This window comes from Poeciliopsis prolifica, unplaced genomic scaffold (genome assembly GCF_027474105.1).
Source record: "Poeciliopsis prolifica strain line A6 unplaced genomic scaffold, Auburn_PproV2 SCAFFOLD042, whole genome shotgun sequence".
Taxonomy (NCBI): Eukaryota; Metazoa; Chordata; class Actinopteri; order Cyprinodontiformes; family Poeciliidae; genus Poeciliopsis; species Poeciliopsis prolifica.
Genome location: NW_026562417.1, coordinates 2,031,592 through 2,055,078, shown reverse-complemented (window position 1 = coordinate 2,055,078; position 23,487 = coordinate 2,031,592). Strand labels below are relative to the sequence as shown.

The 23,487-nt window shown below is 44.0% G+C and overlaps 1 protein-coding gene across 1 annotated transcript; it reads right to left on the bottom strand.

The window, feature by feature from the left end:
- Nucleotides 1-119: 119 nt before the first annotated feature.
- On the bottom strand, nt 120-23,487 carry utp20 (UTP20 small subunit processome component). The gene is made up of 61 exons (XM_055055710.1): nt 23,312-23,487; nt 23,018-23,098; nt 22,854-22,920; nt 22,375-22,507; nt 22,079-22,267; nt 21,521-21,602; nt 21,292-21,429; nt 20,369-20,524; nt 20,149-20,289; nt 19,592-19,726; nt 19,430-19,507; nt 19,175-19,353; nt 18,187-18,309; nt 17,709-17,797; nt 17,396-17,501; nt 17,170-17,320; nt 16,237-16,299; nt 15,988-16,155; nt 15,226-15,302; nt 15,018-15,097; nt 14,324-14,585; nt 14,063-14,242; nt 13,887-13,977; nt 12,773-12,858; nt 12,238-12,363; nt 11,794-11,960; nt 11,511-11,719; nt 11,288-11,431; nt 11,108-11,187; nt 10,768-11,003; nt 10,533-10,677; nt 10,349-10,436; nt 9,739-9,882; nt 9,545-9,598; nt 9,322-9,474; nt 9,061-9,216; nt 8,475-8,615; nt 8,257-8,394; nt 8,037-8,176; nt 7,872-7,954; nt 7,202-7,488; nt 6,979-7,118; nt 6,748-6,904; nt 6,481-6,579; nt 6,233-6,400; nt 5,285-5,451; nt 5,046-5,193; nt 4,842-4,958; nt 4,586-4,756; nt 4,308-4,439; nt 4,108-4,218; nt 3,886-4,035; nt 3,624-3,806; nt 2,803-2,934; nt 2,269-2,401; nt 2,011-2,195; nt 1,860-1,931; nt 1,507-1,779; nt 823-949; nt 589-734; nt 120-510 (listed from the first exon to the last, which is right to left on the bottom strand). The coding sequence occupies exons 1-61, from the start codon at nt 23,360-23,362 to the stop codon at nt 355-357; spliced, it is 8,364 nt and encodes a 2,787-aa protein (XP_054911685.1). The 5' UTR covers nt 23,363-23,487; the 3' UTR covers nt 120-354.

Sequence of the window (23,487 nt, the reverse complement as noted above, 5' to 3'; positions counted from 1 at the left end):
AAATTATCCAGAATGCATTTCGGAAGTAAAGCAGCTCGAACGTTTACGACCAGTTCTTGGTTGACATTATAATTAAGCTTATCTAACTAATCTCAGCTATGAGAATGAATTCCACTGTGCTCTGTAAACATGTTGGTTTATTTCTCTTTTACAAAACCGTAGATTATGACAATCCCGTTATTGATCCACAGCGGAAAATAAAATTGTCTTTGATCTATTATTTACATGATTCCATGTGCTAAGGCCGCAGGGCATCGGTCACACTGTAACAACAGAAGATCTAAAAACGCAGCAGGCCATACCAGATCCCAGCTAGACCTGCTTGGAGTCAGATTTCAGTCCCATGTGTAACGCTCACTGCACCATCGCCAGGTCTTTGAGCGCATGACTGCGATGCTTCTTGGCTTTATATCCAGGCCGGAGGATCTCAATTTTTCTCTTCTTGGCTTCAATTTTTTTCTTGTTCTTCTTAAGTTTCTTCTTGGCGGCAATGTCTGGGTTGGCCACCGCCTGCGTGATGGAGAGCAGATATTAAAACGCGACGTACCAGTGAAACCTTGTACATCTTGGGTCCGGCGCTCACCATACCTGCATGGCTCTGTGTCTCTTGCGAGCCGCTCGCCTCTGTGAGAACTCCTTCTGGACGGCGGAGAAGGCCAGGGAGAATCTCTCCAGCCCCACCTGCTTCTTCAGCAGCTCAATCAGCTCCTGCGCCAAGTTCTTCAAGGTTGGATCTGGAGAGAATGGAGAAATATGGACTTAACTCTACCAAGACTACCTTTCTTGTATTTTCCGTTTACTCTTTGCCAGTCAGACGGAGACCTTGCTCGGCATATGTGCTGTCCAGCTCTCTGTACAGAGGAGTGATGATGGTGGTGAGGTAGGGGCCGAGGCGTTCCTTCCCCAGGTCCACTGCTGTGGCTCCCAGGAACTTAAACACACACGTTCTCTGTTGGGAAAAAGCAACAGACGAGAGGTATGAGGCGATGAAATGTCACACTAGTCAAAGCCCTTCAACTATTTTCACATTTTGTCCAATCATAAACACCCTCCCTACAGTGGTGGCAGCATCATGATGTGGGGCTGCTTTTCATCAGCGGGGGCCTTTACATGTTGCCATATGGTTGCTTGGATTTTGTATGTTTTTTTTAGTTGACAAGTTTTGATTTTATTGTTCATCTTTGTATAATTTAATGTTTTTTTTTTTTTATTGGGATAGTGTTTTAATTATGAAAAAGATGCTGAATAAAACAAAAAATTTTTATGACTATGTTTTGCAGAACAATAAATTATCCCAGTAATTATTGCATTAAAGATAACATCCAACTAATATTTTGAAAATGTCATAATAAAAGTGATTCAGTCACTAAAAGTTTACTTTTGTGAAGAATGAAACTAGAAGATATTTTAAATATATATAAAAACTGACATTTATTGATAATCTCGTAATAATCTGTGGCCAAAAGTGAAGATTGACGCTGAAGATGAACCTGACTATCTGCTCACCTTGAGAGGAACCTTAGGAGCGTATGCCGCTTCTCTCTTCGCCATCAGAGACAGCTTCTTCATGAGCCACAGCAAAGAAGGAGGCCTGTTATCTTTTTCATCATCAACCTCTTCTTCCTCCTCCACTTCCTGTTCTTCTTCGTGATCGCCGTCATCTTGATTGCCGTCCTCTCCGTTTTCCGTCTCATTTTTCCCCTCTTCCAGAGAGGTGATGTGAGACTCTGGGGAGATGAGGTAAATCACCTTTCCAACAAAGACAAGGTTTTTGATCACCTGTGAACAGGAAGTCAGACACTTATAAGCCAGGACAAGCTGCAGAAGTTAAACTCGACGTTTCAGGCGTAACTGTGTACCTGCTCTCCCGACGCCGTGTCCAGGAACTTGGACTGCAGCTGGCTGCTGAAGCTCAACGCCAACTCTCTCATCTGGAAATGGAAGGACAGCGGAAGTGAGATGCAGAAATTTAAGATGGATGCGAAGCACACAAAGTGATGTTGGGCTCACCTTCTTGTCAAGGTTGTTGGTGATGAAGTCTACAGCCGCCGGCTGAGACGAGGCGTCTCCTTTCCTTCCCCTCCAAACGGCGACCAACTGCTCGGCCGGCTGAGCCGCGAAGAGCTGACCGAAGAGCTGCGAGGCGGTGAGCCACACCCAGCAGTGAGGGTGCCGCAGGTGGGCTTCCACGTGACCTGAGAAGGGTTTGAGGGGGGTTCAAGGGCGAGCTCGTTTGGAAAGAGGGCGACGCGTCTGTAACGTGCTTACCCCAGATGTGAAGAAGTGTGTCGCGAGGCTCCCTGAGCTCCAGCAGGCCGCAGTGTTTGTTTAATTTGGAGATGAGGGTGAGATAACTGAACAGCAGCCGGTCGGCTCCTTTCTCCTCCTCAACCTCATCAATCTGAAGGGAAGACGTGAAGATCCTTTACAATTCTTCCATCCTTTTGCTTCCACCAACTCAAAATTAGGACCATCATGAATGGAATTTAAGACCTATATCTCCACGAAAACGTACAAATTTCTGTAGCTACTTGGCAAGTGTATGTTAGCCGTCTCAAGTCACAGAATGAACTGAAAACGTCTGAGTGCGACTTAAAACTTTTGCCCGACAAAAAATGTCTCACAAGAAAAAAAAATACACAGAATACGCAGGTTTAAATAGTCCTGTCAAAACAAAGTTTAAGACCTGTGATCAAACTACTTTTTAAAAATGAATTTAGGACATTTTAAGTCCTTAACTTTAGACACACGAATGAAAGACTTTTCAAGGAGGCACTGACTTCCTGTTGTGTGTTTACTCACATCTTCATAGGCGTCAGGGTGGATCTCTTTCTCCAGCAGAGGTAGTAGGTCGTCCAACCGACTGCAGAATTTCTCCTCCTCCATCTCCACAAACAAGCCGCAAACCAGGACTCCGACACGCCGCAGTGTAGCCTGAAGAAGAAAACATCGACGCAGCTTTTAAAAAGGATGTGACAAATAACCGCGAGGTCTTCAAATCTCATAGTTACAAATAGTTCCATAACTTTTCCACTTTTGTTGCACTAAAGCTACAAACTATTGTACTTTATTGGGGTTTTTAGGTAATGAATCAATACAAAGAAGGGAATAATTGTGATGTGGGGTGCAAAATCTTTGGCTTATGAGAATTATGCGCATTTATAGTCACCTAAAAAGAAGAAAACTGAGCGCAACAATGAGTTGCTCAATTATGTAAATTCTAGGAATGCACAGATTGAGGTTTTGTGGCCAATCACAGATTTTTAGAGAGCCTGACCTGCTGATTCCAATTTTGATCAATTTTGTTTAAAGCACATTTATCCCTGATTCTTACCAAAATGTAGGTAAACTTATACATTCAAGAGAAGCTACAAAGTTTTCTGGCATTTAGAAAATAGAAATGATTTGGGTAATTTTGATCTAAAACAAGAGAGGCTTGATTACACTTAACTCCAGACGATGTGTGTCTTTTTATATTTGGTTTCTACTGTAAGTATTGGTTGATCTCCAATCTCTCAAAATGAAGGAAATCGACCACATACCACAAAAAAACAAAACAAAAAAGAAAATAAAACATTTGTGACTAAATGTGGAAAAGCTCAGAGGTGTGAATACTTCAGCACCTTTTCTGCAGTGAGCCAGGTGTTGACATAGGAGTACAGCACGTTCTGGTGGTCTGCGTCCAGCTGGCCGAGCAGCGTCTTAATGGCCATGGCGGCCATTTTCTTACAGCGCACCGAGTTGTCGTTGACGACGATCAGAGCCAGCGGGGGAAAGAACAGGCTGCTGTACACCTCCAGCAGTTTCTGAAGGATAAAACCAGAATGTTATTCAAACATCGTCTAGAATATCGCGTTAGAGAGAAAACAAGGATCCAATCTGAACCTGAGGGAACATCTGGAAGATGGAGGCCAGCAGTTCCATCACAGACTCCCGGCCGGTGTCCTGCTCGTACTGCAGCTGGGCCACCACGAAGTCCAGGTGGTGCCTCAGCTTCTTCCCCAGAGGGTAGTCCAGCAGGTACTTCAGGTAGATCTGCACCGCACAGAAACACAGTCAGACACCAGCACGAACCTCTGCTTCAGAAACACATCGGCTTGTTCTTACATGTCGGCAGTGAGTTCTGATCATGTTGTTGCTCCCGGTGATGGACAACTTGGCCACCTTCTTCAACACCTGCTCCATCTCTGGGACAATAAGCTTCCTGGACAGGATGGCCTGGAGTGGTCCGACACATGAAAACACACGGCTGAGACGGGGCCGACCGCTTCCTGACACCGTGTTGCACCCTGAGCTGCGGCGCTTACCTTGAGCAGGCCGAAGGCGGTGGCCTGGCGCGACTGGTCATAGATGTCCTCCTCGGCGTAGCCCAGCAGCACCTGCAGCTGCGTCTCAGAGATCTCGTTACTTTTGATGTTCTTTACGAGAATGGTCATGGCCTGCACAGCAGAAAGAGATCAGTTTGAGACATCCAAAACATTCTAAATAAAATACAACCAAAAGCAGTAAATAAAACGGTGTATGGCACAGATGTGAACTAAATTATTTCATGCGCATTTCTCCTACAGCTTGTATCTCTCTCTACCTTGAAGCAGTTTTGGACCAGCTGGTAGTTCTCTCCCCGCGCCGCTCCAGCCTTGGAGTAATCCTTCAGCAGGACAAAGAGCTGCCTGGTCAGCTGCTGGGCGTTCTGCTCCACGGCCGGCAGAGGGAACCTCAGCAGCCAGGTGAACGCCACCAGAGCCTCGGTGATCACCTGGGGAGGACGCGTCACGTCAGACGGGGATTTGAACAGCACCGGCAAAAAAGGTAACAACGGTGATGGCGTTGAAGGCTGGTACCTTCACGTGCATGGAGTTGAGGCACTGGAGCAGCAGCTGGATGAAGGGATCCAGCATCTCCAGCGCCGACGCCTCGGATGAATTCACTTTAGATTTCTTCAGGCTTAAGTGGAGCAACTGGAGGATTCAAATGTGGAATATTTAATGACTTGTAGCTCAAGAGGCTAGATCAGACAGTGCAGACTGCTGTGTGGGTTTGCTCACCTTGAGTCCAGCGTCCACCAGGATGTACATGTTTGTGCGGCTGCTGACGGGGGCTTTCTGCCCCCCTCTCTTCGGGGTCGGCGGTAGCAGCAGGCAACTGGGAGGAGGCAGCCTGGGGTCAGGGGGCGGCTCTGCCGACGCTTTCTCTCTGGAAAAAAACACACACAAAGCAGCAGAACGAGTCAGCCGCTGCCGTTTCAGGGTCGGTTTGAGTGCATTAGCGGTAGCGACCAGCCTACCGGTCCCTATTGGTGAGCAGCGGCAGACTCTCGCTGACCAGGCCGTGGCTCAGCAGCAGCACGTCCCGCGAGCTCATCCCGCTGTTTTCCAGCAGGCCCAGGATCAGCCGCCGCAGCACGGCCGCCACGCGGTTACACACCTTCAGACGAGAGGACGTCTCCAGGATCTGGAGGGAGAAAAAGAAAAGGATCTTTCCAGCCGTACCCGGGGGTTTGAAGACTTTTTCTCACTGTAAAATTCAAGAGCTTTTCAAGCATTTTTCAGCCAAGTTTTAGTTCATAAAAGTGAACTAAAACAAACAAACCAAGCTGTTTTCCCAGCTGTTCATTTTTCACAGTAGATTCTACAGCAGGGACAAAGTAAACTAAAATTTGACATAAAAATATGTTTTTCAATGTCTCTTTCACATAACTTTTACATATGAGAGAAGAAAAAAAATGTTGCAAAAAAAAAACCAACTATTCGATTTATTCAATGTAAAAAATATAAGCAAACTTTTCGTTCGGTGACACAGATTAAGTCCATGACCCTTTAGGAATAATAAATAAGTTAATTGACCTTCCCGCTCAAATTAATTGCTGAAACTCAATATACAAGGAAAGTCATAAAAAATCTCTAAAATAATGTTCTTGCTTTTCTGGCATTTAACAAATAAAATTCTAATTGACCTCAAACAAAAAATTTGATTTAATTTCAGGCAGTTTAAAAAAATAATGTCTCTTGAGTTTTATTATTCTGTTAAACAGATTCCAAATTGAAGCTTTTGATCAAATGTTATTTTGCACTTTTTCTTTTTTTTTACAAAACCGAGCAGTTTGATTATCAAGCACTTTCCAAACCTTTGAAAACACCTGTATAATATTCAAGCCTTTTCAAGGATTTCCAGCAGCTGAACGAACCCTGACCACCACTAAATCCCGCCTCTTCTTCCTCTGACCCGCCCTCACCTCCTTCAGCGGCAGGACCAGCTTGGTAACGCTCTCCTTGCTGCAGAAGCGCGCCAGCAGCTCGTACGAGTCCATGCTCTTGCTGTGTCGCGCCTCCATCACCTTGGAAACGATGCCCTTGACTTCCTTCTCCTCGGCGACGGAGCCGAACAGCTCGTTGTTGAAGATCTGACCGGCAAAGGGCAAAAGTGGCCATTTAGGTGAGAGGAAGAGAAGAAGAAAAGAATCTGGAGGTGGGAAGCTCTTACTCCGATCAGCATGCTCATGCAGGGGTCCAGGTCTCCGCTCTTCAGCGTCGGGCTGATGGCAGACAGCAGCTGGTACACTGTGAACGTCAGCACGTGCACCTGAATGGATTTAAGGTGGGAAACGGATCAGACAAACACCAAAAAGTCTTTTTTTCCCCCCCGACTTTATTTCATATGCAATTTTTGCCACAAAATCAATGATTTTAATGTAACAGACAGACAGAACCATTACTTGCTAATGTCTGCATGCGTTGTGTGTTGTCCTACCTGGTAGCCTTTGACCAGAATGCTCTGCATCTCTTTGAGCAGGTACTGCAGAAACCTGCAGCCCAGAGTCTGCATGATCTTCACCAGCGTTCCTCTCGCTACGTCGCGGATCTCCTGGAAGCGGTTCCTCAGCAGGACGCAAACCTTGATCAAGATGCTGGAAAAGAAGAAAGCGGGCGCTGTCAATCGCTCACGTGTCAGAAATCCTCCCTGATTTTAAACCTGACCTACCCTGGGAGGTTGGCCTCCATGATGTGAGGAGGAAGAGTCTGCATGAGCTTGACCATGGCAAACGCGATGGGAATGCGCACCACCTCCTCATCCTTCACATCTTTGGACTTCACCGCTTTGTGCTCCTCGTCACGCTTCACCTGAAGGGAGAAACAATAACCTAAGCTTTCGTTGCTGCTGCTGCTGCTGGGGAGCGTTTCTTTATCCAGATCCCGCTCTCTACCTTTGCAGTGAGGCACTTGTTGAGGCGGGGCAACACGCTGTTGTTCACCGTCTGGTGGATGGCAGCCATCAGGGTCTCCAGCTCCTCTCTGCTCTGGGGCAAGCCGCAGGACACAGGCGCCGCTGTAGAAGCTGCCTTAGCCGGGATTCTTGACGCCGCTGATTCGGTTTCCACGGGGACGCTGGCGGAAGCCGCCTTGTCGTCGGTCTCCATGGCTTCTTCGTCGTCGCTGGTGTCCAGTTCTTTGGCCTCTGCCTCGTCTTCGACATCCATCGCAACGCTCTCAGCTGGGCATAAATAGTTGAGATGTTTATTAAAAATAAAGCAACCTTCAGTATGGAATTACAACAGGTAGATAAAAGTTTAATAGAAATTATGCCAGGTGGTTTTTGGATGAAATAATAATGATGAAATACATCGATGGATGCTGGACAAACTGATGGCTAGTTTAATGGATAGAGGGAGGAATGGATGGATGGACATGGTAAAATAACATGGATGGATGGGAAAAAAAGGATGGACAATATACAAGAAAGGATGTATGGATGATAGGATGAACAAAAGGATGGACAGACGGATGGATGCTGAGTAACATGAACAAAGTGCATCTTGAAGTACAGACTCTTCCTGTACTGTTTGCAGAACGGATCTTTGCCGCTCCTCCGCTAACCTTCTCTGGTTCTGGCAGCCTCCATTTCTCTGCTGAGGGTCTGGTGGTCAAAATGGAAGGCCTCCAGCACAGTGACCAGCAAACTGCAACAAGGAGCAAACAAATAAATCCCCTGAAACGAGATAAAAAAAATAAATAAAACAGCTCCTGATTGTCCAGCTCTACCTGACGGCCAGTTTCTGCTCGGCCTGCCCCGTCTGCAGGATGTGGACGAAGTGCTTCAGGTAGTACAGGTATTTGGACCAGGTCAGCTTGCGGCACACCGCCCCCACCACCTCCACCGAGGCGGACATCATGTTCTCATGCTGCAGCGCGAAATATGGACGAGAATGTTAAAGAAAAAAAAAAAACCTGTAAGAAAACCTTGTTTATTCTCTGCCGTCACCTTCAGCATCTTCTCGTCCAGCAGGGTGGTCATGGCGTACGGCATGATGTAGTTCTGAAGCGAGCGCGGTGTCATCGTCACGGCGCCCTCGGTCAGCTGTTTGGCAAACCTTCTCAGAGCGCGGGCTCGACGATGGATCTGAGCGAAACGCACACCCACCGGTCGGTTAAATGGCCCAAAGGTGGGACATGCAGGAGGAGGACAAGTCCGTCTAATACCTGGATGTGCTTCATGTGCTCAAAGAAGTCAGACTCCGGGTCGTTGTAGTCCGTCAGCTGCACCAGGTCTCTGAACTCTTTCTTAGTGGGGAAGTTCTTCACCAGACAGGCCAGGACGGAGGTGTATTCATGCTGGACGCTCTGGAAAACGAAACAGAAATACAGAGAGAGAGAAAGAGAGGTTGGATTCAGGGCCAAAGCTGCAGAAGAGGCAGCAGTCATGACATAATATAAGATCATCTCAATTACAAAAATGTAGCAAAATGAAGGTTGAGAATTAAAGACACAAGCAAATATCTGTTGAGAAATGCTTCGCAAATGTATTCACAGCCTTAAGTACGACTATTTGTTGTGCCCACAACAAATCTGTCTTATTTTTGAATAGTTTGAATGGTCTTGTCAAAGTCCAGACCAAAATAAAATTAAGAATCTGTGTCAGGACTTGAAAAGTGAGCCGAGTAGGTGAAATCTGCCCAATCCAGGTTAAAATGTCCGTCTTAGGAGGACTAAATCCAAATGCATATTTGACTTTTTTTAGCACAAAAGAAAGCCTTAAAAGAAACGAACTGGATGCGAGTTCTTGTACCTCGGTCTTGCTGTGGAGCCCCTTGTGGACGGCGTCCAGGATGGTGTGTTGTATCAGATCTCTGTAGATCTGCGCCCCGGCACCGACGGCCGCCACCTGGCTGATCACTGCCGACATGCACAGGGTGGCGTTGTCTCCCAGCGACATGTCGCCGATCTGCATTGAAGGAATAAAAGAATCACGTCCAGCTTAACGGTGTCCAGCTCGATCGCGACAGAAAGCGTGATTTTAGATTTAGACTGAGATATGTGCCGCACAAACCTCATATGTGTGGAAGCAGTTGTATATGAGGATGCTGATGTAGTCCAGGTCCAGAGTTTGCATGTCTTTGACCCGCTTTGTCGCCTCTTGGAAAGCCGTCAGCCGCACGTCAAAGTGAATCTCATCCAGGTGGCGGCTGTCGAACGCGTTAAGCTGGAAAGGTTTACGCATTTAGACCAGCTTCAATACTCCTCAGCTCACAGTAACGGGTAGAAAAGCTCACCTTTGTTGCTAAATCAGTGATGTACGTTAGCGAAGGGTCCAGATCTGAGAGAGTCTGGCAGCAGAGACGAGAACATGTTACCAATATACCAATATCAGACGTCAACATGAAGACTAAACAAGGCAAGAAATAGAAAAATAAATAAGTTGTTAATGTATTCCTAGCCAAACGTAACTGAATTTGTAAAAGGATACCTGATAAACGGTGGTGAGAGCCTGTCTGGGCAACTTCTTGTGAATGATGGCGAAGAGTTTTCCAAGCGGCTGCAGGAAGGCGGAGGGCTGGTCGCTCTGCCGCAGCAGGTTCTGGATGGTGGCCAGAAGGTCCAGCTCTGTCTCCTGGGACAAACACATTACATCCTTTAAGAAAAAAAAAAAACTCTATACAACTAGAGCTAAAGTGATTAATTGTGATCAATTGATCACCGAGACAGTCGCCAACTTATTTAGTAATCAATTAACCACCGAGTGGAGTATACAGACTCACAAAAGTTGAAGCAACATCACACGCAATGCAAAAAAATTATTTACATTTAAGATGAAAAACCTTCTTAGTCTTATCTCAATTTATTTATTATTTTTTTTAGAATAATTCATTACTAATATAATTGTTGCAGCACTATTTGCAAGTAAAAGAAGTTTTTAAGCGGCAGACCAACATACAGAACTGTATGGTGGCTGCAACATCCACACCATGATGTTGCAGCCACCATATTTAGCAACAAAAACAAACATTTTTATGGAAGTAAAATGATAAAATGGCATATATACACATATTGAGACAAGCAGGTGTTGGAAGTTTCACCTGAGAGTTGCTGCCTCTCAGGAGGTAAGGAAGCAAAAGGTTGATGAGCATCGAACTCTGCTCCTTGTCGCTCACAAATCGACTCACTCTGAGAGAAAAAACAGATTTTTTTTTTCATGCAATCCATTTTGAACACCGAAAAAAAAAAAAAAGCCTCGAGAGGAAACTGATGAATCAAACTCACTTGGAGAGAATGTTGAGCTCTTTGGCTACCTGAGCTCGGAATTTCTTCTTCTTGATTCTGTCCTTGTTGCAAACCACTCCGCTGAAATATTGCAGCAAGGTGGTGATGTGAGGCAGCAGCAGCCTGGAGCCCTGAGGTAACGATTCTGGAGAAACGGAAAACAGAAACACAACACAGTGAATATTTCACTTGGGCGACGCAAAATAAAGGAGCTTCTAAGGGACTGGTTCTGAACCTTCAGTGATGACGGCGCCCTCTGGAGGTTGCGGGAACACGCAGCCATTCACGACGACCTCAGACTCCGCTTCGGAGGCGACAAAATCTCTGGCTGTTGCCAGAGACTCGATCATGTCCGTCACCATGGCGACGGTGGCCGGGGATGCGTTTTTGGCAGACAGGAGGGCAAAGACGTTCAGGAGGACGTAGCACTCTGGGTGGTCTGGCCTCTGCTTGGCTAGGAGGGGGAAATACCTAGAGCACACACACAGTGAGGCTCTTAAATGTTCAACATTCCTGATTGATAATAATATTAATTAAAAAGATATTCTAGATTAATACTCCTGAGGGAGCCTGACCTGGAGTTCTTGCACCACACGTGAATGAGCTTGAGCAGTGGCGTGGGGGAGTAGGTGCTCTCTGTGGGGAGGCGGCACACCTGAAAACGAACGACGACTGAACCCGTTAGCAAAACGCAGGAGTTTGGAGCAGGATAAATGTGACGGAGGTTAAAAAACATAAAATAAATCTAAGTGCACCTGAGGCCAGACGACAGCCAGAAAAACGCCGTCGATCTCATCTGGGGTGAAGGCGTACGAGTCGAACGCGTCGAAGAAGTCCTGAATCCTGAGAATACCCAGCCTCCTCAGGTTCTTCAGGGGGCTAAAACATCCTGCTCGAAGCTGGGAGGGGAAAGATGAAGGTTTTCAAGCGCGTACCGTGAGCAAAAAGAGAAAACTAAGACAAAAGGAGCTTTCTTACCTGCTGTCTTTTGTCCAAGATGATGGACAAGGAGGCGGTGACGCACAGCAGCATCTGCAGGACTTTGGGCAGGTACATGTTGATGAGGTGGCCCAGCTTGTGCAGCACAACGTTGATGATGTTCAGCAGGCTGTGCTGACGGCCCAGAGGAAGGACGGCGGCCATGTCTGTGTCAGCGATGGCCTTTTCCACCGCTTCCAGGCAGGACCCTGAGGACCAAACAGTAGAGATGGGCGGACCGATACCAAATATCGATACAGAGTCTTGGAGGTCAGAAGCTCACCTTGGCTGTAATGGCTCAGAGGCTCTAGAAGCAGGTCGATGAACATCCCCAGCTCCTCTGATTGGCTGCCCGCCAGGAATCGCAGAATGATGGCGGACCGCGTGGCGGCGCTCGCCTTTCCCTGGAACTTACTGCCGGCTTTACTGCGCAGACGGCCAAACAGGATCCTGATTCACAAACACATAGAGATGTTATTGTTACAGCCAGTCGCATCTGTGAACCAATCACACTCATTTTTAATATAGTTGTCAGTTTTTTTATTTATCAGATAATACTGCTGATTCTGGGCATCTTTATGCCGATTGGGATGAAGCTCAACTATCTCTGTAATGTCAAAGTCGGTTGTTATTTTTTTAGGACGTTTTTTTCAAGTACTTTTCATACATAGACCCTGCAGTGCATCTCAAATGTATTTGTGTTAAGTAGACACACTGCATGTCATACCTCATGAGTACTGGAATCAGTCTGCCTCTGTGGGAAGTGTCGACTACTCCCGTTTCCTCGGAAATGTTGAAATGCACGATCTCCTCTTTGAAGTGTCTGTCATCCAGCAGCCGCTCAAGATTCTCCCTGTGCACGTGCAGACACACACACACAGACACACGCACACACACACATACGCTAAAGCTCAGTAAAGATGCAGAAAGCAATTACCCAGGATGAAGCTGGAACAAGCTAAACAGCTGGTATCGGCATGTAAAAGAGCCTCTTATTTGCTGCTTTTCTTTTTCCTCATCCTGGCAACAGGCGAGCGTAGCGAAAGCTAAATTAGCCCTAAACTGCTCTCCTGTCTGCAGCCTGGTTCAGTGTGAGGTAAAAGGATAGCTTGATAGCTACAAGCAGTGGCCAAAAAGTCAGTTAGCAGCAGCAACGCGGTCAGAGTGGACATTCCTGCGTCCGTAACCGTAGACGGCGATGATGAGAGTGGTAAGCTATCGAAGATGGAAACCAGGAAAACAGCCAAAGAGAAGTTTCTTACTTATAGGGGACGATGTTGGGGTCTTTGTAGGTCAGGACGCACTCCAGCGCTACACACTGGATCTGCTGGTCCTGATGGCAAAGCAGCTGAGGACAAAAAGACAGGAAGGAAATCATCTCAGTGATAAGACAAGAGAAAGTCTGTGAGCAAACAAAATGACTCAAAATATAAAGTGTTTAGCCAATTGTTTCATTGATGTTTGGCATTAAAGATAATGCTAAAGCACTATTTAATAGAAAAAAGGCTTGTTTTTCTTTAAATAAAACTCATTTGTGGGTTGAGCCTGTAAAAAACTTGACAAATTCACCCAAAAACATTTTTTTTGCCTAAAATGCAACAACTTCAGGGAATGCCTGATGCATCTGCAGCTAAAAATTGCTTCTACCTGTGGAAAACTGAACTGTTTTTGCTTGACTTAACATCAATACAGTCCGGGGATAATCTGTTGATTCTTTCTTAGACTAACTGAAAGATAACTGTATAGGAAAAGGTGCTTAAATAGAGGTTGTTTTTTTTACAGAAATTGAACCAGGTGAAGCTAAAACTATGTCGAGTGTTAACGATTAATCGATTACTAAATTAATAGGGTTGAAATGATTAATTGTGTTAAACAAGATTAATCGATTATTCAAATAATTTAGCAATCTACTAACTGGAGTATAGAAATAAGAACAATTTTAAAAAGATCTAATTTGCTGAAAAAAATCCAACATATTCAGGGCAATAAATTAAGTCAAAACTGAACGAAAAATTCTATAAATTTTGCATGTAATTAAAAAAAAACAGCTCTGTTAGTAAAAATATGTTCCCCAAAACCCATTTGTACAAACAAAAATGTAGCATGCTTCACCTTTAGGGAGAAGCATGTTAATTATTGTTGTCAAAAAAAGAACTGTATTATTTGTTTATTTGCATCTTTTAATGTATTTCTTACATTATATAAGAAAGGCTTACATATAGCTATTTTAAAAACCTGCAGAATGGGTTAATTATTTTTATCCGATTAATCGTCAGAATAGACGATTACTAAACGAATCGCTAGTTGCAGCCCTGTGACGATTAATCGTGATGAATCCGATTAATCGTTTCAGTCCTACTGTGATGTGATGGGTACCTGGTTATAGAGCTCACTGAGGCTGCTCTCCAGATATAGAGCCCGAGGGTTGGTGAACTTGGCGAACACCTTCAGATGTGTTATCAGCTGCCTGTAAGAGAGAGAGAGAAAACGCTCACTCCGTTAAAAAGATTCACTTCTGTATCCTAAGCTCACATGAAATTCTGAATTCTTACTTTGCAGCAGCTTTTCTTGGAAGAGTCTTCCTCTGATGCTTGGAATCCTCCTCCTCCTCCTCTTCCTCCTCTTGTTCTTCTTCGTCTTCCCCCTCCTGAAACCCCTCTTGAAACGCTTCGCTTCTTTTCCTCAGGTCCTGAGTGGGTGCGGCCAGCATGTCGGCGGGATAAAACTCATTCCTGTGGAAGAAATGACCGTTGCTATCCGGAATTCGTCCCGGAGTGTGAGAAACGCTCGCCCTATTGCGGCGTTCCACCGACCTGAGGAAGCGGAGCAGCAGGGGGCTCAGCTCTCGGCTCCGGGGCTCCACCCTGTCCGGGAACTGCGCCATGGCTCGCCACAGCAGGTCGCGGAAGTTGGGGAAGTCGGTCCTCTCGTCGGGGTCGGTAGTCAGCCGGAGCCGATCCAGGAACAGCACGCCCACGTCGCCGCTTTCGATGACGTCGCAGCCGGGCTCGGCTCGGGGGGCCGCCTGGTCGTCTTCTTCACCGTCGTCTTCGTCAGTCACACCCAGCTCCTTCTCTGTAGTGATTTTATAGAGATTTTAGGAAAGATCATCTAAACATGAGTGAAGAATTGTGAAGTGATTGTATTTTGGACAATCATGAGTGAGTGCTGGTTTATTGTTCGAAATCCTTGGGACACCAATTGACTTTAACTAGACCATTTCACCACTTAACATTTGCTTTGCTCTAACCCAATGTGTTTATAGCCACTGTCCTGCTGGAAGGTGAACCCAGCTTTCTACTCCCACCACTATGTCCATGCATGTGGATGGTGTATCCATTTGAATTATTTTTCTTTATGAATTTTCTTAAATATTTCCTTCCTTCCACATAAATTTTGTGCTATTTTCATCAGAAGAAAAAACAAAACAAACTAAGAACAATACAGAATGCTTCTTTAGCAGTGTGAATACTTTCTCCAGGGGGTTGTGAATCCCACCCTCCTCACCTGCCAGCTCTGCCACCAACTCCAGATGTTCATAATAAACCCCCCAGAAGTCTTTGTTCTCCATTCCTCTGGCATGGCTCCTGAAAGAAGGACAAAGAAACGAGTGATTTCAAAAAAAACGACAGCCATCTCCTGAGCTCAGATCAGCACAGCAGCTTCACAATGGTTCCGCGGCGATGAACAGAAGTATAAATCCGGTCGTACTCACACCACAAGTTCAATGACTGCATCCCACAGCGGCCTGAAGTTGACAAACAGCATGGCAATGAGGTACCTCAGAGGGACCTGAGGGGAGGAAAACAGTACATTGCCATGTCAGACTTATTAGAAGGTCAATTCAAAAAACATTTTTCTCTTTAAGTGCACTTTTTAAAACATTCTTCATTAGGTTTTTTTTTGTTTTGTTTTGACAGGTTACAGATCCCAATGCTTTACTGAATATATATAGAGTTTTATAATGATATTCTACGGTACCATTGTGATCATAAGAACTACTTATTACATCTATTTTTAGATTACTATAAAAACAGATGTGTCGCAGTAATTATAGCCCCACAAACACAAATACTGCTCTTGATAAACATTCCTGCTTGTAAACATGCCTCTTTAGGACACCAGTCAGATAAAGAAGTGGCATCACTAAACTACAGATAGTGACTTTATTTTTGAAATTTATTGATATTTATTTCTCAATGCTTTTATTGAACAAATGGGAATAAGACCTATCAATCTTGACAATAAGGACAGTTTTTGAGATCTTAAGACTTATCATAAGAGTTTGTGATAAGTCCAAACTCTTATCACAATCAACAATAACCGATACAATAAATTCCCACTCCCTAAAAATGTCAAAAAACACAGGGAAAAGCACAGACATTACTTGTTTTGTTCTAATTAAACTCAAAAATACTTTATTGACCCCAAAGGGAAATTAAATGCTGCTCCTGCAGGTGGTGACGGCAGCGGGTACCTGCTGGAAGGTGGCGGGCGGCCCCCGCGGCAGGCTGCGCTGCACCAGGTCGTGCCTCAGCTTCCGCAGGTGGAGCAGCTTTTCCCTGTAGTCCTGCACTGAAGCCGGGACCAGCTCAGCCAGCAGGCAGACAGTGAACACCGACTGCGCCTCCACACTCTCGTCGTCCTGAAGAGGGAAAAATGAAAAAGGTTACAGACGCCTTAGCCTCTGCTTAATGAGGCGATGCGAGTCGATCAGCAGCAATACCTCGCTGTGGGGAGGGAGCTCAGCCTCAAACTGGGAGAAGATCCTCAGCGTCAGCAGGCGAATCTGCGGGTGGAAATTCATTCAGTCATGCATTGCTGCAAATAGGGATGCAAGTTATTGATTAATGAGTTTATCAAAAGTTGACTGATCCTGACTGACTGATTGATAAACAGCCAGTTTTTGCTTGTATTAAGAGGGTCGACTGTCCTTCCATAACCTGAAGGGTTACATTTTTCATAATGCTAATTTTTTTTAAAAAGCACATTATATACACATTTTGGTGTCAGCTGTGTTAAATACTGACTGAATAAACATTTAATTGTGGTTATCTCACGCGATTAAATGTATCCGTGTTTGCAACAAAACAGAAACTTTTTATTTTGCTGAATAGAAAAATAAAAACAAACGAAATAAATAAAATAAATAAATAAAATATATATAAAATATATATGAAACACGAAATCTCCCATGAACAGAGAGATATTCAAGTACCACCTGTGAAGAGGAGCACTGGCTTTATCGCCTTTATAGCAAAGAAATGATTTTTGGTCGAGAAGTTGAAGCGCTATTAACGTTTGAACTGAAGGAACTTGTTGAGTGTTTATATTTCAAAAGAGAAAACATATAAAGTGCATTTTCGCTTTTAGAACGGTCTCCGTTCCGACTGTTTGTCTTTCATGTTATGACAACTCCGCCATTTTTAATTCTGTATCTGGCTCGTTTAAGGGCGACCAGTGGCGCCCTCTGCTGGGTGGCGGCCAAATTACAACATTAAAAGGCGGTTTAAGCAGACGTTATTAGTTATTATTGGGACTAATTTTAATCTAATAAACCATTCATCAACAATTGATTGTAACTGGATAGATTTTTTTTTTTTTTTTGCACCGTTGGAAAAATTTGTCAGAATATTGTTTTGCTTCGTTGGAAACAAACCTTGGAAATGTTTGAGGAGAGGTTGGAGTGCAGTTTGTCGTAGATCTCCAGCAGGGCAGCGTGGGACAGATGCTCTGATGCGCCACTGAGCGACAGGCGGGTGTAGTACAGGTCTCCCAAAAGCAGAGCCGACATGTCTGTGGGAAACCGCCTGCAGGAGCAAAAGCGACGACGTTACAGATAAACATTGAGCATCAAATTATTACCAAATAGAGGCTGTGCCTACCGCAGGACAGAGTGGACCTTGTCCACAGGCAGCAAGGAGAGCAGCTGGGCAGAGCTGTCCAATGAGAGGAGGCAGCTCAGAGCCTGTCTGGCTACAAACAGAGCAGCTGGAAGAAGAAAACGCATTCGGGCTTTGTTTACATCTAACAACAAAATTTGCTACATCTTTAAAGGCAAAATAATTAGCTAAACATTCATTTCCACTGGGCTCTCATTTAAAACTTTTGCAGTACTTTTCACGATGGCATGAAAACATCTTTCTAATGGAGTGCACAGCACGGCTTGAAAGTGAAAACGCCGGCATGCTCGCATACCTTTTCCCATTTTCTCCGCCTCGATGTCCTGGAGAAGGCGATTTAGAAAAGTTGCTACAGAAGGGAGGACCGCATCCGGAGACAGAGGTCTAAAAAAACAAAACAAAAAGAGAAACATATGTCAGGCCTGTCACAATAGCACATTTTACTGGGTGATACATTCTCTAAGTAATTATTGTGATAAATGATTTCTTGTTTTGAGGCCATTTTCAAGTAATATGATGGTATAATAATGCAAGTTCGCCCTCCCTAAGACCAATGAAATATTTAGCACTGAACCTGGAAGATATTTTAAATGTATAAAAAAACAACAAAAAAAACACAACAACTACAAATAAAATTGAAATAAATACCACACACAACAAAAAGCGTCTGTGGACAAAACTGTCCTTCAAAACATATCAATTGTCGGAATGGAAATCATTGAGCTTGTTTTAATTTGACTGGCTGCTTATCGCGACAGGTTTCGTTGTTGTACCTGAGGTGCGCCAGCAGAACCAGGGCGGCCCAGGGCAGCGACAGGTCGGAGACGGGACACTCCTCTTGGAGTCTGATCAGGGACAGAACCAGCTCTGGAACCGTCTGCTGCTCTGCCTCCTTGCTGCGAACAGCAAAAAACAAAAAACATTGACTTTAGTATATTTGACTAGGATTCCATGTGACGATGGTCAAATGAAGGAAAATGATTCAAGGATTTCCAAAGATTATTTTTTTCCAACTAAAAAGTGTCATGGATATGAACTGAACGCAACCCCCTTTACTCTGATACTCCTAAATAACATCCACTGTAAGCAATTCCCTCAGGCTACAGAGGTTTGTTAGAGAGTAATTTCACACTTTGTTCCAGCCCATGCTAACATTTCACATAACCATAAACGCACCATTGTAATTCCCAGCATCATGCAACTGAGCTTCATTTTAGTTATTGATTCATCTATCAATTTATAACAATTAATCCATTTTAAAAAATGCCACATTCTGCAGAGATTTCATTTAAGCCTATTTTGCACAATATTAGAAATAAATAAAAAGATGCAAATCAATATATTTAACTTTTCCTCATAGCAAAAATTGATTAATAGGTGATTTTTTTTCTCTCCAAAATTTGAACCAGGTGAATATAAAACTACCATTTTACGAGTTTCAGGTGGAACGTGTTTAAAGATGAAGGTATTTCTGCATCTTAAATACAAAATGTACATAATTTTGTACAGTTCAGGCCTAATTACTGCTCTGAGTGCATCGTTCTTTCAGCAACTTGCCTTTCTGTGTCTATATGATCTAGTTAAACAATCGATTATGAAATTAGTTGACGATTAATCAAGATTAATCCAATTAATTGATTACCAAATCAGCTCATGAATAATCACTGTTAATCTGATTAATCAATTACTAACTTAGCTGAGTCATGTTTAACTCTTTGTGTTGTGGGAATCATTTTCAAGCTTCTGGAAGTAATATCTCACCTGGGAATCTGACCGGTGAACAGAAGCGGGTAGGTTTCAAAGGCCATAGCGCCGTCGGTGGGGGGCGGGGCTTTGGCGAGGATCAGATCGACCAGCGCGTGGAGAGCGCTGTGCCGCGATGAAGCGTCTCCACGTCCCAGAAGCCCGGTGGCGAAGCGCAGCAGGCTGGGGAGGAAGAGCTGGGAGCGAATGCAGTAACATAAGAGAGAGGACGGGAAACATGAGCAAACAATCAGGAAACTGGTGGAGACCCACCTGTTCGAACTGGTTCATGGCGAACAACTCCTTGGTGAACTCCAGGATCAGATCCTGCTGCAGACTGCTGCTGAATATCTGGTGAACATATGGAGGGGATGAAGAACATTTTAAGACAGAATGGGGGATGGGAACGCTGAGGCTTTATGTTTGCTGCTGCACCTTCTGGACCGTTTGTTGGACGAGCGTGCTGGGCAGGCGGAGGTTCTCCCCGAGCAGCAGAGAGGAAACGATCTGGAGGAGGAGGCGGGAGCAGGAGGCCGATAGGGAGGAGCTGTCGATCAGCCGCTGGCACATCTGAGCGTCACACAGGCCAAGAAACAGACAAAGTTTTACCTTTATGGTTTGGAAAGGAGACAATTTAAGACCTTCCAAGTAGGGCTGGCCGATTAATCGATTTTATTGATTAATCAAATTGATACGTTAGTCAAATTTCTGGGTTTTGAAGATTTAATTATTGAAAATTCTGGATGTTTTTTTTTGTTTGACCAGCATGTTTTACAAATTCTGTTTAATTGGACTTTGGATTCAGATCAACTTTCTGACAAAATATTACAATTAGACTCTGATATTTTTTTTTTTTAATTCAGAAAATAAAGTCATAATATGACAAAAAAACAAAAGCAAAAAAAAACAAAACTAAAAATTCGAAGGTTATATTTTGGAGCCATAATCGCCCAGCTCTGCTTATAAGCCGACCAATCCGAACGCTCCCTAACCTCACAGACTGTCTCCGGGTTGGTGACTTTAGCTCCGCCCCTGTAGGACACCAGGGTATGGAGAACAAACAGCAGCCTCTCCAGCTGCTCTGCTGCCTCATCCGTTTTCCCCGCAGCCTCCGACAGCTCCTCCACACTGACCTGAGACCGGAGGACACGTGAATCACAACTTCCTGTTCTAAACCATCGAGTGGGTTTCTCTTTGCAACAAAGGTCTGACCTGCATCGACTCCCACAGGACCAGGAAGTGCTCCTTGTCTACATAGCCGGCAGCCGCCTGGACCATGTGATCCAGAGCGTCCCTGACGGCATTCCAAGGCAAAGAGACGCTCCGGCTGGTTGAAGGGCCGAGCTTCCGCCACGCAACAGGAAGAGCCTGAAGACGGTTAAAAATGTGAGTCTTACTGCTGTTATATTTGTCAAATCACAGATCAATGCATTCATCACATGTTGTTATATTCTATTTACTCCACATTATGTCACATTAAGGCCTTCTCAGAACATGATGCAGAATGTGACGAAAATGTTTTTAGGATTTAGTGCAAACTCACATGGGCTGAAGACAAACAGCATGCTGCACTTTTTAAATTTTATAGCTCAGAAATGTTAATAAAAAAATCTTTTTCACAAATACATGACACTTTGTGTTGTTTTATTGCACAAAAAAATAAATATAAGATTTAAATGAAATTCAATGATGTTTGTGAGCAACCTGACAGTTAGTGAAAATGTTTTAAAAGTGGAGTAAGATCATCTGCGCTTATTTTGCACATATTTCACAGAAGAAGAAAAAAAAGAAGAAAAAAAAACGTGCAAGAGCGGCTTGGAAAAGAAAAGATTCAAGCTGTCGGAATGGCATAGTCAAAGTCCAGACTCAAAACTATCTGACCCGATTGTGGGAGCAGGTTCCTCCATGTTTCTTTGGCCTTATTTAACAAGTATTGGTGAAACCATTTTATTGTGCTTTTATTTAATTAACAAACTGAATCAGCTATAAAGGAAGTCAGTGTAAGACGGCTGAAGAAAAAGAATGAGCAAGACATCAAAAATGTTCCGTTAGCTTGTCTTAAAGCGTATTTCCTCCTGAGATTTCAATCCCTTCTCGTCTCAAATGCGAAAAAGGAAGCTGAAAGCGTGACTTACCGTGGCGGCACAGGAGTGGAACATCTTCCGGACGCCTTTGCACATCTCGAAGAGCAGCTGACCGGCGCCCTTCACCTTGTCGGGGTGCTGGTCCAGGTCTGAGAACATGTGATTCAGCAAAGCGTCGAGATCTGGAACCTGTCAAAAAAAAAAAAAAACAACATAACAATAAGTGTCTATTTAAAATGAAGAAAGCTACATGGTATTTGTGACGTGTAAAGTGACCCACCTTTCTCATCAAGAAAGAGAAGCTCTCGGCTGCAAAGTTACGGATGTGCTCTTTCTTGTGTGCCAGCAGTGTGCTGTAAAGACTGTGGAAGGAAGGCGTCGCTTTAAAACAGGGAAGTTGACTGATGAAAATTTGCAAACAATAATCCCTACAGGCTGCTGCAGAAACACGCACATTGCTTTTAGAATAAGGGTTAAATAGGAAAGTCATGGGAAAGAAATAAATGAGGATATTGTCATTTTTAGGCCATTTTGAACTGAAATAATATAGAATATAAGTCACATGTAAAGCAAAATTTTAATTTAACACTGGAACTACAAAGAATATAAATAAGCAAAATGAACCATCAATAATTTAAAATATATTATAACCTAAATTGCACTTCAAAAAAGTAATAACAATTCAGCGTAGACGGGAAAACAGGCTGAAGTGGTAGGTTGTGCCAACTTTCATCTCTCAAAATGCCAACTTCTGAACAACATTAAATAAAAAGGATTCATTTTGATTTGTCACACAATTAAGTGACTTATTGCTCGTTGTGAGAGGATTAATCGTCACCTGTAAATGTTGGTCATGTCCTTCACCATGAGCCTCCACAGGTACTTGTAGAGGTAGGAGAGGCAGGTGAAAGCCCACTCCAGCACCTCCGTGTCCTTGGTCTCTAGCAGCGAGGTGAGGAGGAGGAAGAAGTCGGGGAAGTGCGGATAAAAGTCAGCCTGCAGGTCTCTGGCCAGCTGCACCACCAGACTGCAGAGAAGGAATAACAAAGGATTCGAAAAAAGATTCAAATGTTGGTGTGTGTGGAACTCAAAGACACCTGATAAAATGCTGGACTGGGAGGGCAGAAAGCTTACTCCAATAGGGGCTGGTAGGCCAAACTGTTCTTGACTGCCAGGTGGGTTTTCAGGCTTTCCACTATGGACTTCTGGTGGAAAACCAGCATGTTGAAGGACTGGCTCTTGTTCGACACCTCTTTTAAAAATGTAGCTGAGGAAAAGGAGAAAAAAGAAAAAAGTCAGAGACATTGGCTGAAAAAAAAAACACCTAATCCAAGCGCAAAACTGTTGACATTTTAAAAAAAAAATTTTTTTAATTAGAAATCTGTGTTTCCATTAAGCAAATTTATTTTCGTGATGTCAATTCATTTGGGTTCGTTCAGACGCAGCCAATGCCACATAAAAAAACCCAAACCTTTCACTGCTCCTCATCATTAGAAGTGAAACCTTATAGTGAACATTTTCCCACCCTCTGCTGCGACATAGGCTGGTCAGTTTGCTCGGTTTTCGACATAAAACACATTAAAGCGGGTGCTGATACGTTCTTCATTACTCACTGAAATGCTCTGTTAAGTTGAGGTCTCTCCATTTTGTTAAGCCCTCTGAAAAGTAAGTCTCTACCTCCTGTGAAGAGAGAAAGAAAAACAAAAAACCTGCAGTCAGATGAAAAAAAAAAGCAGTGGAGCTCGGTCAGACGGAGAGGAACCGTCGGGATCCAAACCTCAGCGTAAGCTCCGGTTCTGTCGATTCGGTGGATCACATTAATGTTCACATTGGCGAGTCGTTCAGCAAACGTGAGAAACTGAAAAAAGGAATGAGACAGGATTGAAAACAGAGATAAATAAATACCTACTCATTCATCTTAATATGCCACAAATATATATGCATATATATATATATATATATATATATATATATATATATATGTGTGTGTGTGTGTGTGTGTTTCAGGTCAACATTAAAAACATTAAAAGCTGTGTTAGCATCATGCTACGTCCAGCTCCCAGTCTCTCACCCTGTAGGTGTTCTCCGATTTGTGATACGAAGACTTGGATTTAATCTTCATTTTGCTCGCTAAGATAGGAGAAATGTCTTCCGGAAGCAGGTAAATATTCCACCGTGTGACACAGGCCGCGGTTTCTCTCTTTAGTCGAGGATAACGCTACAACTGTTTACACACACGCCTGCACA

What these genes read in the sequence shown, in the direction of transcription:
- utp20 (XM_055055710.1), bottom strand. Translation starts at nt 23,362, where the DNA reads ATGAAGATTAAATCCAAGTCTTCGTATCACAAATCGGAGAACACCTAC. An exon ending in AATCGGAGAACACCTACAGG is followed by an intron (nt 23,099 to 23,311) that starts GTGAGAGACTGG and finishes TCCTTTTTTCAG; the next exon opens with TTTCTCACGTTTGCTGAACG. An exon ending in ACTGCTTCCACACATATGAG is followed by an intron (nt 9,217 to 9,321) that starts GTTTGTGCGGCA and finishes CCTTCAATGCAG; the next exon opens with ATCGGCGACATGTCGCTGGG.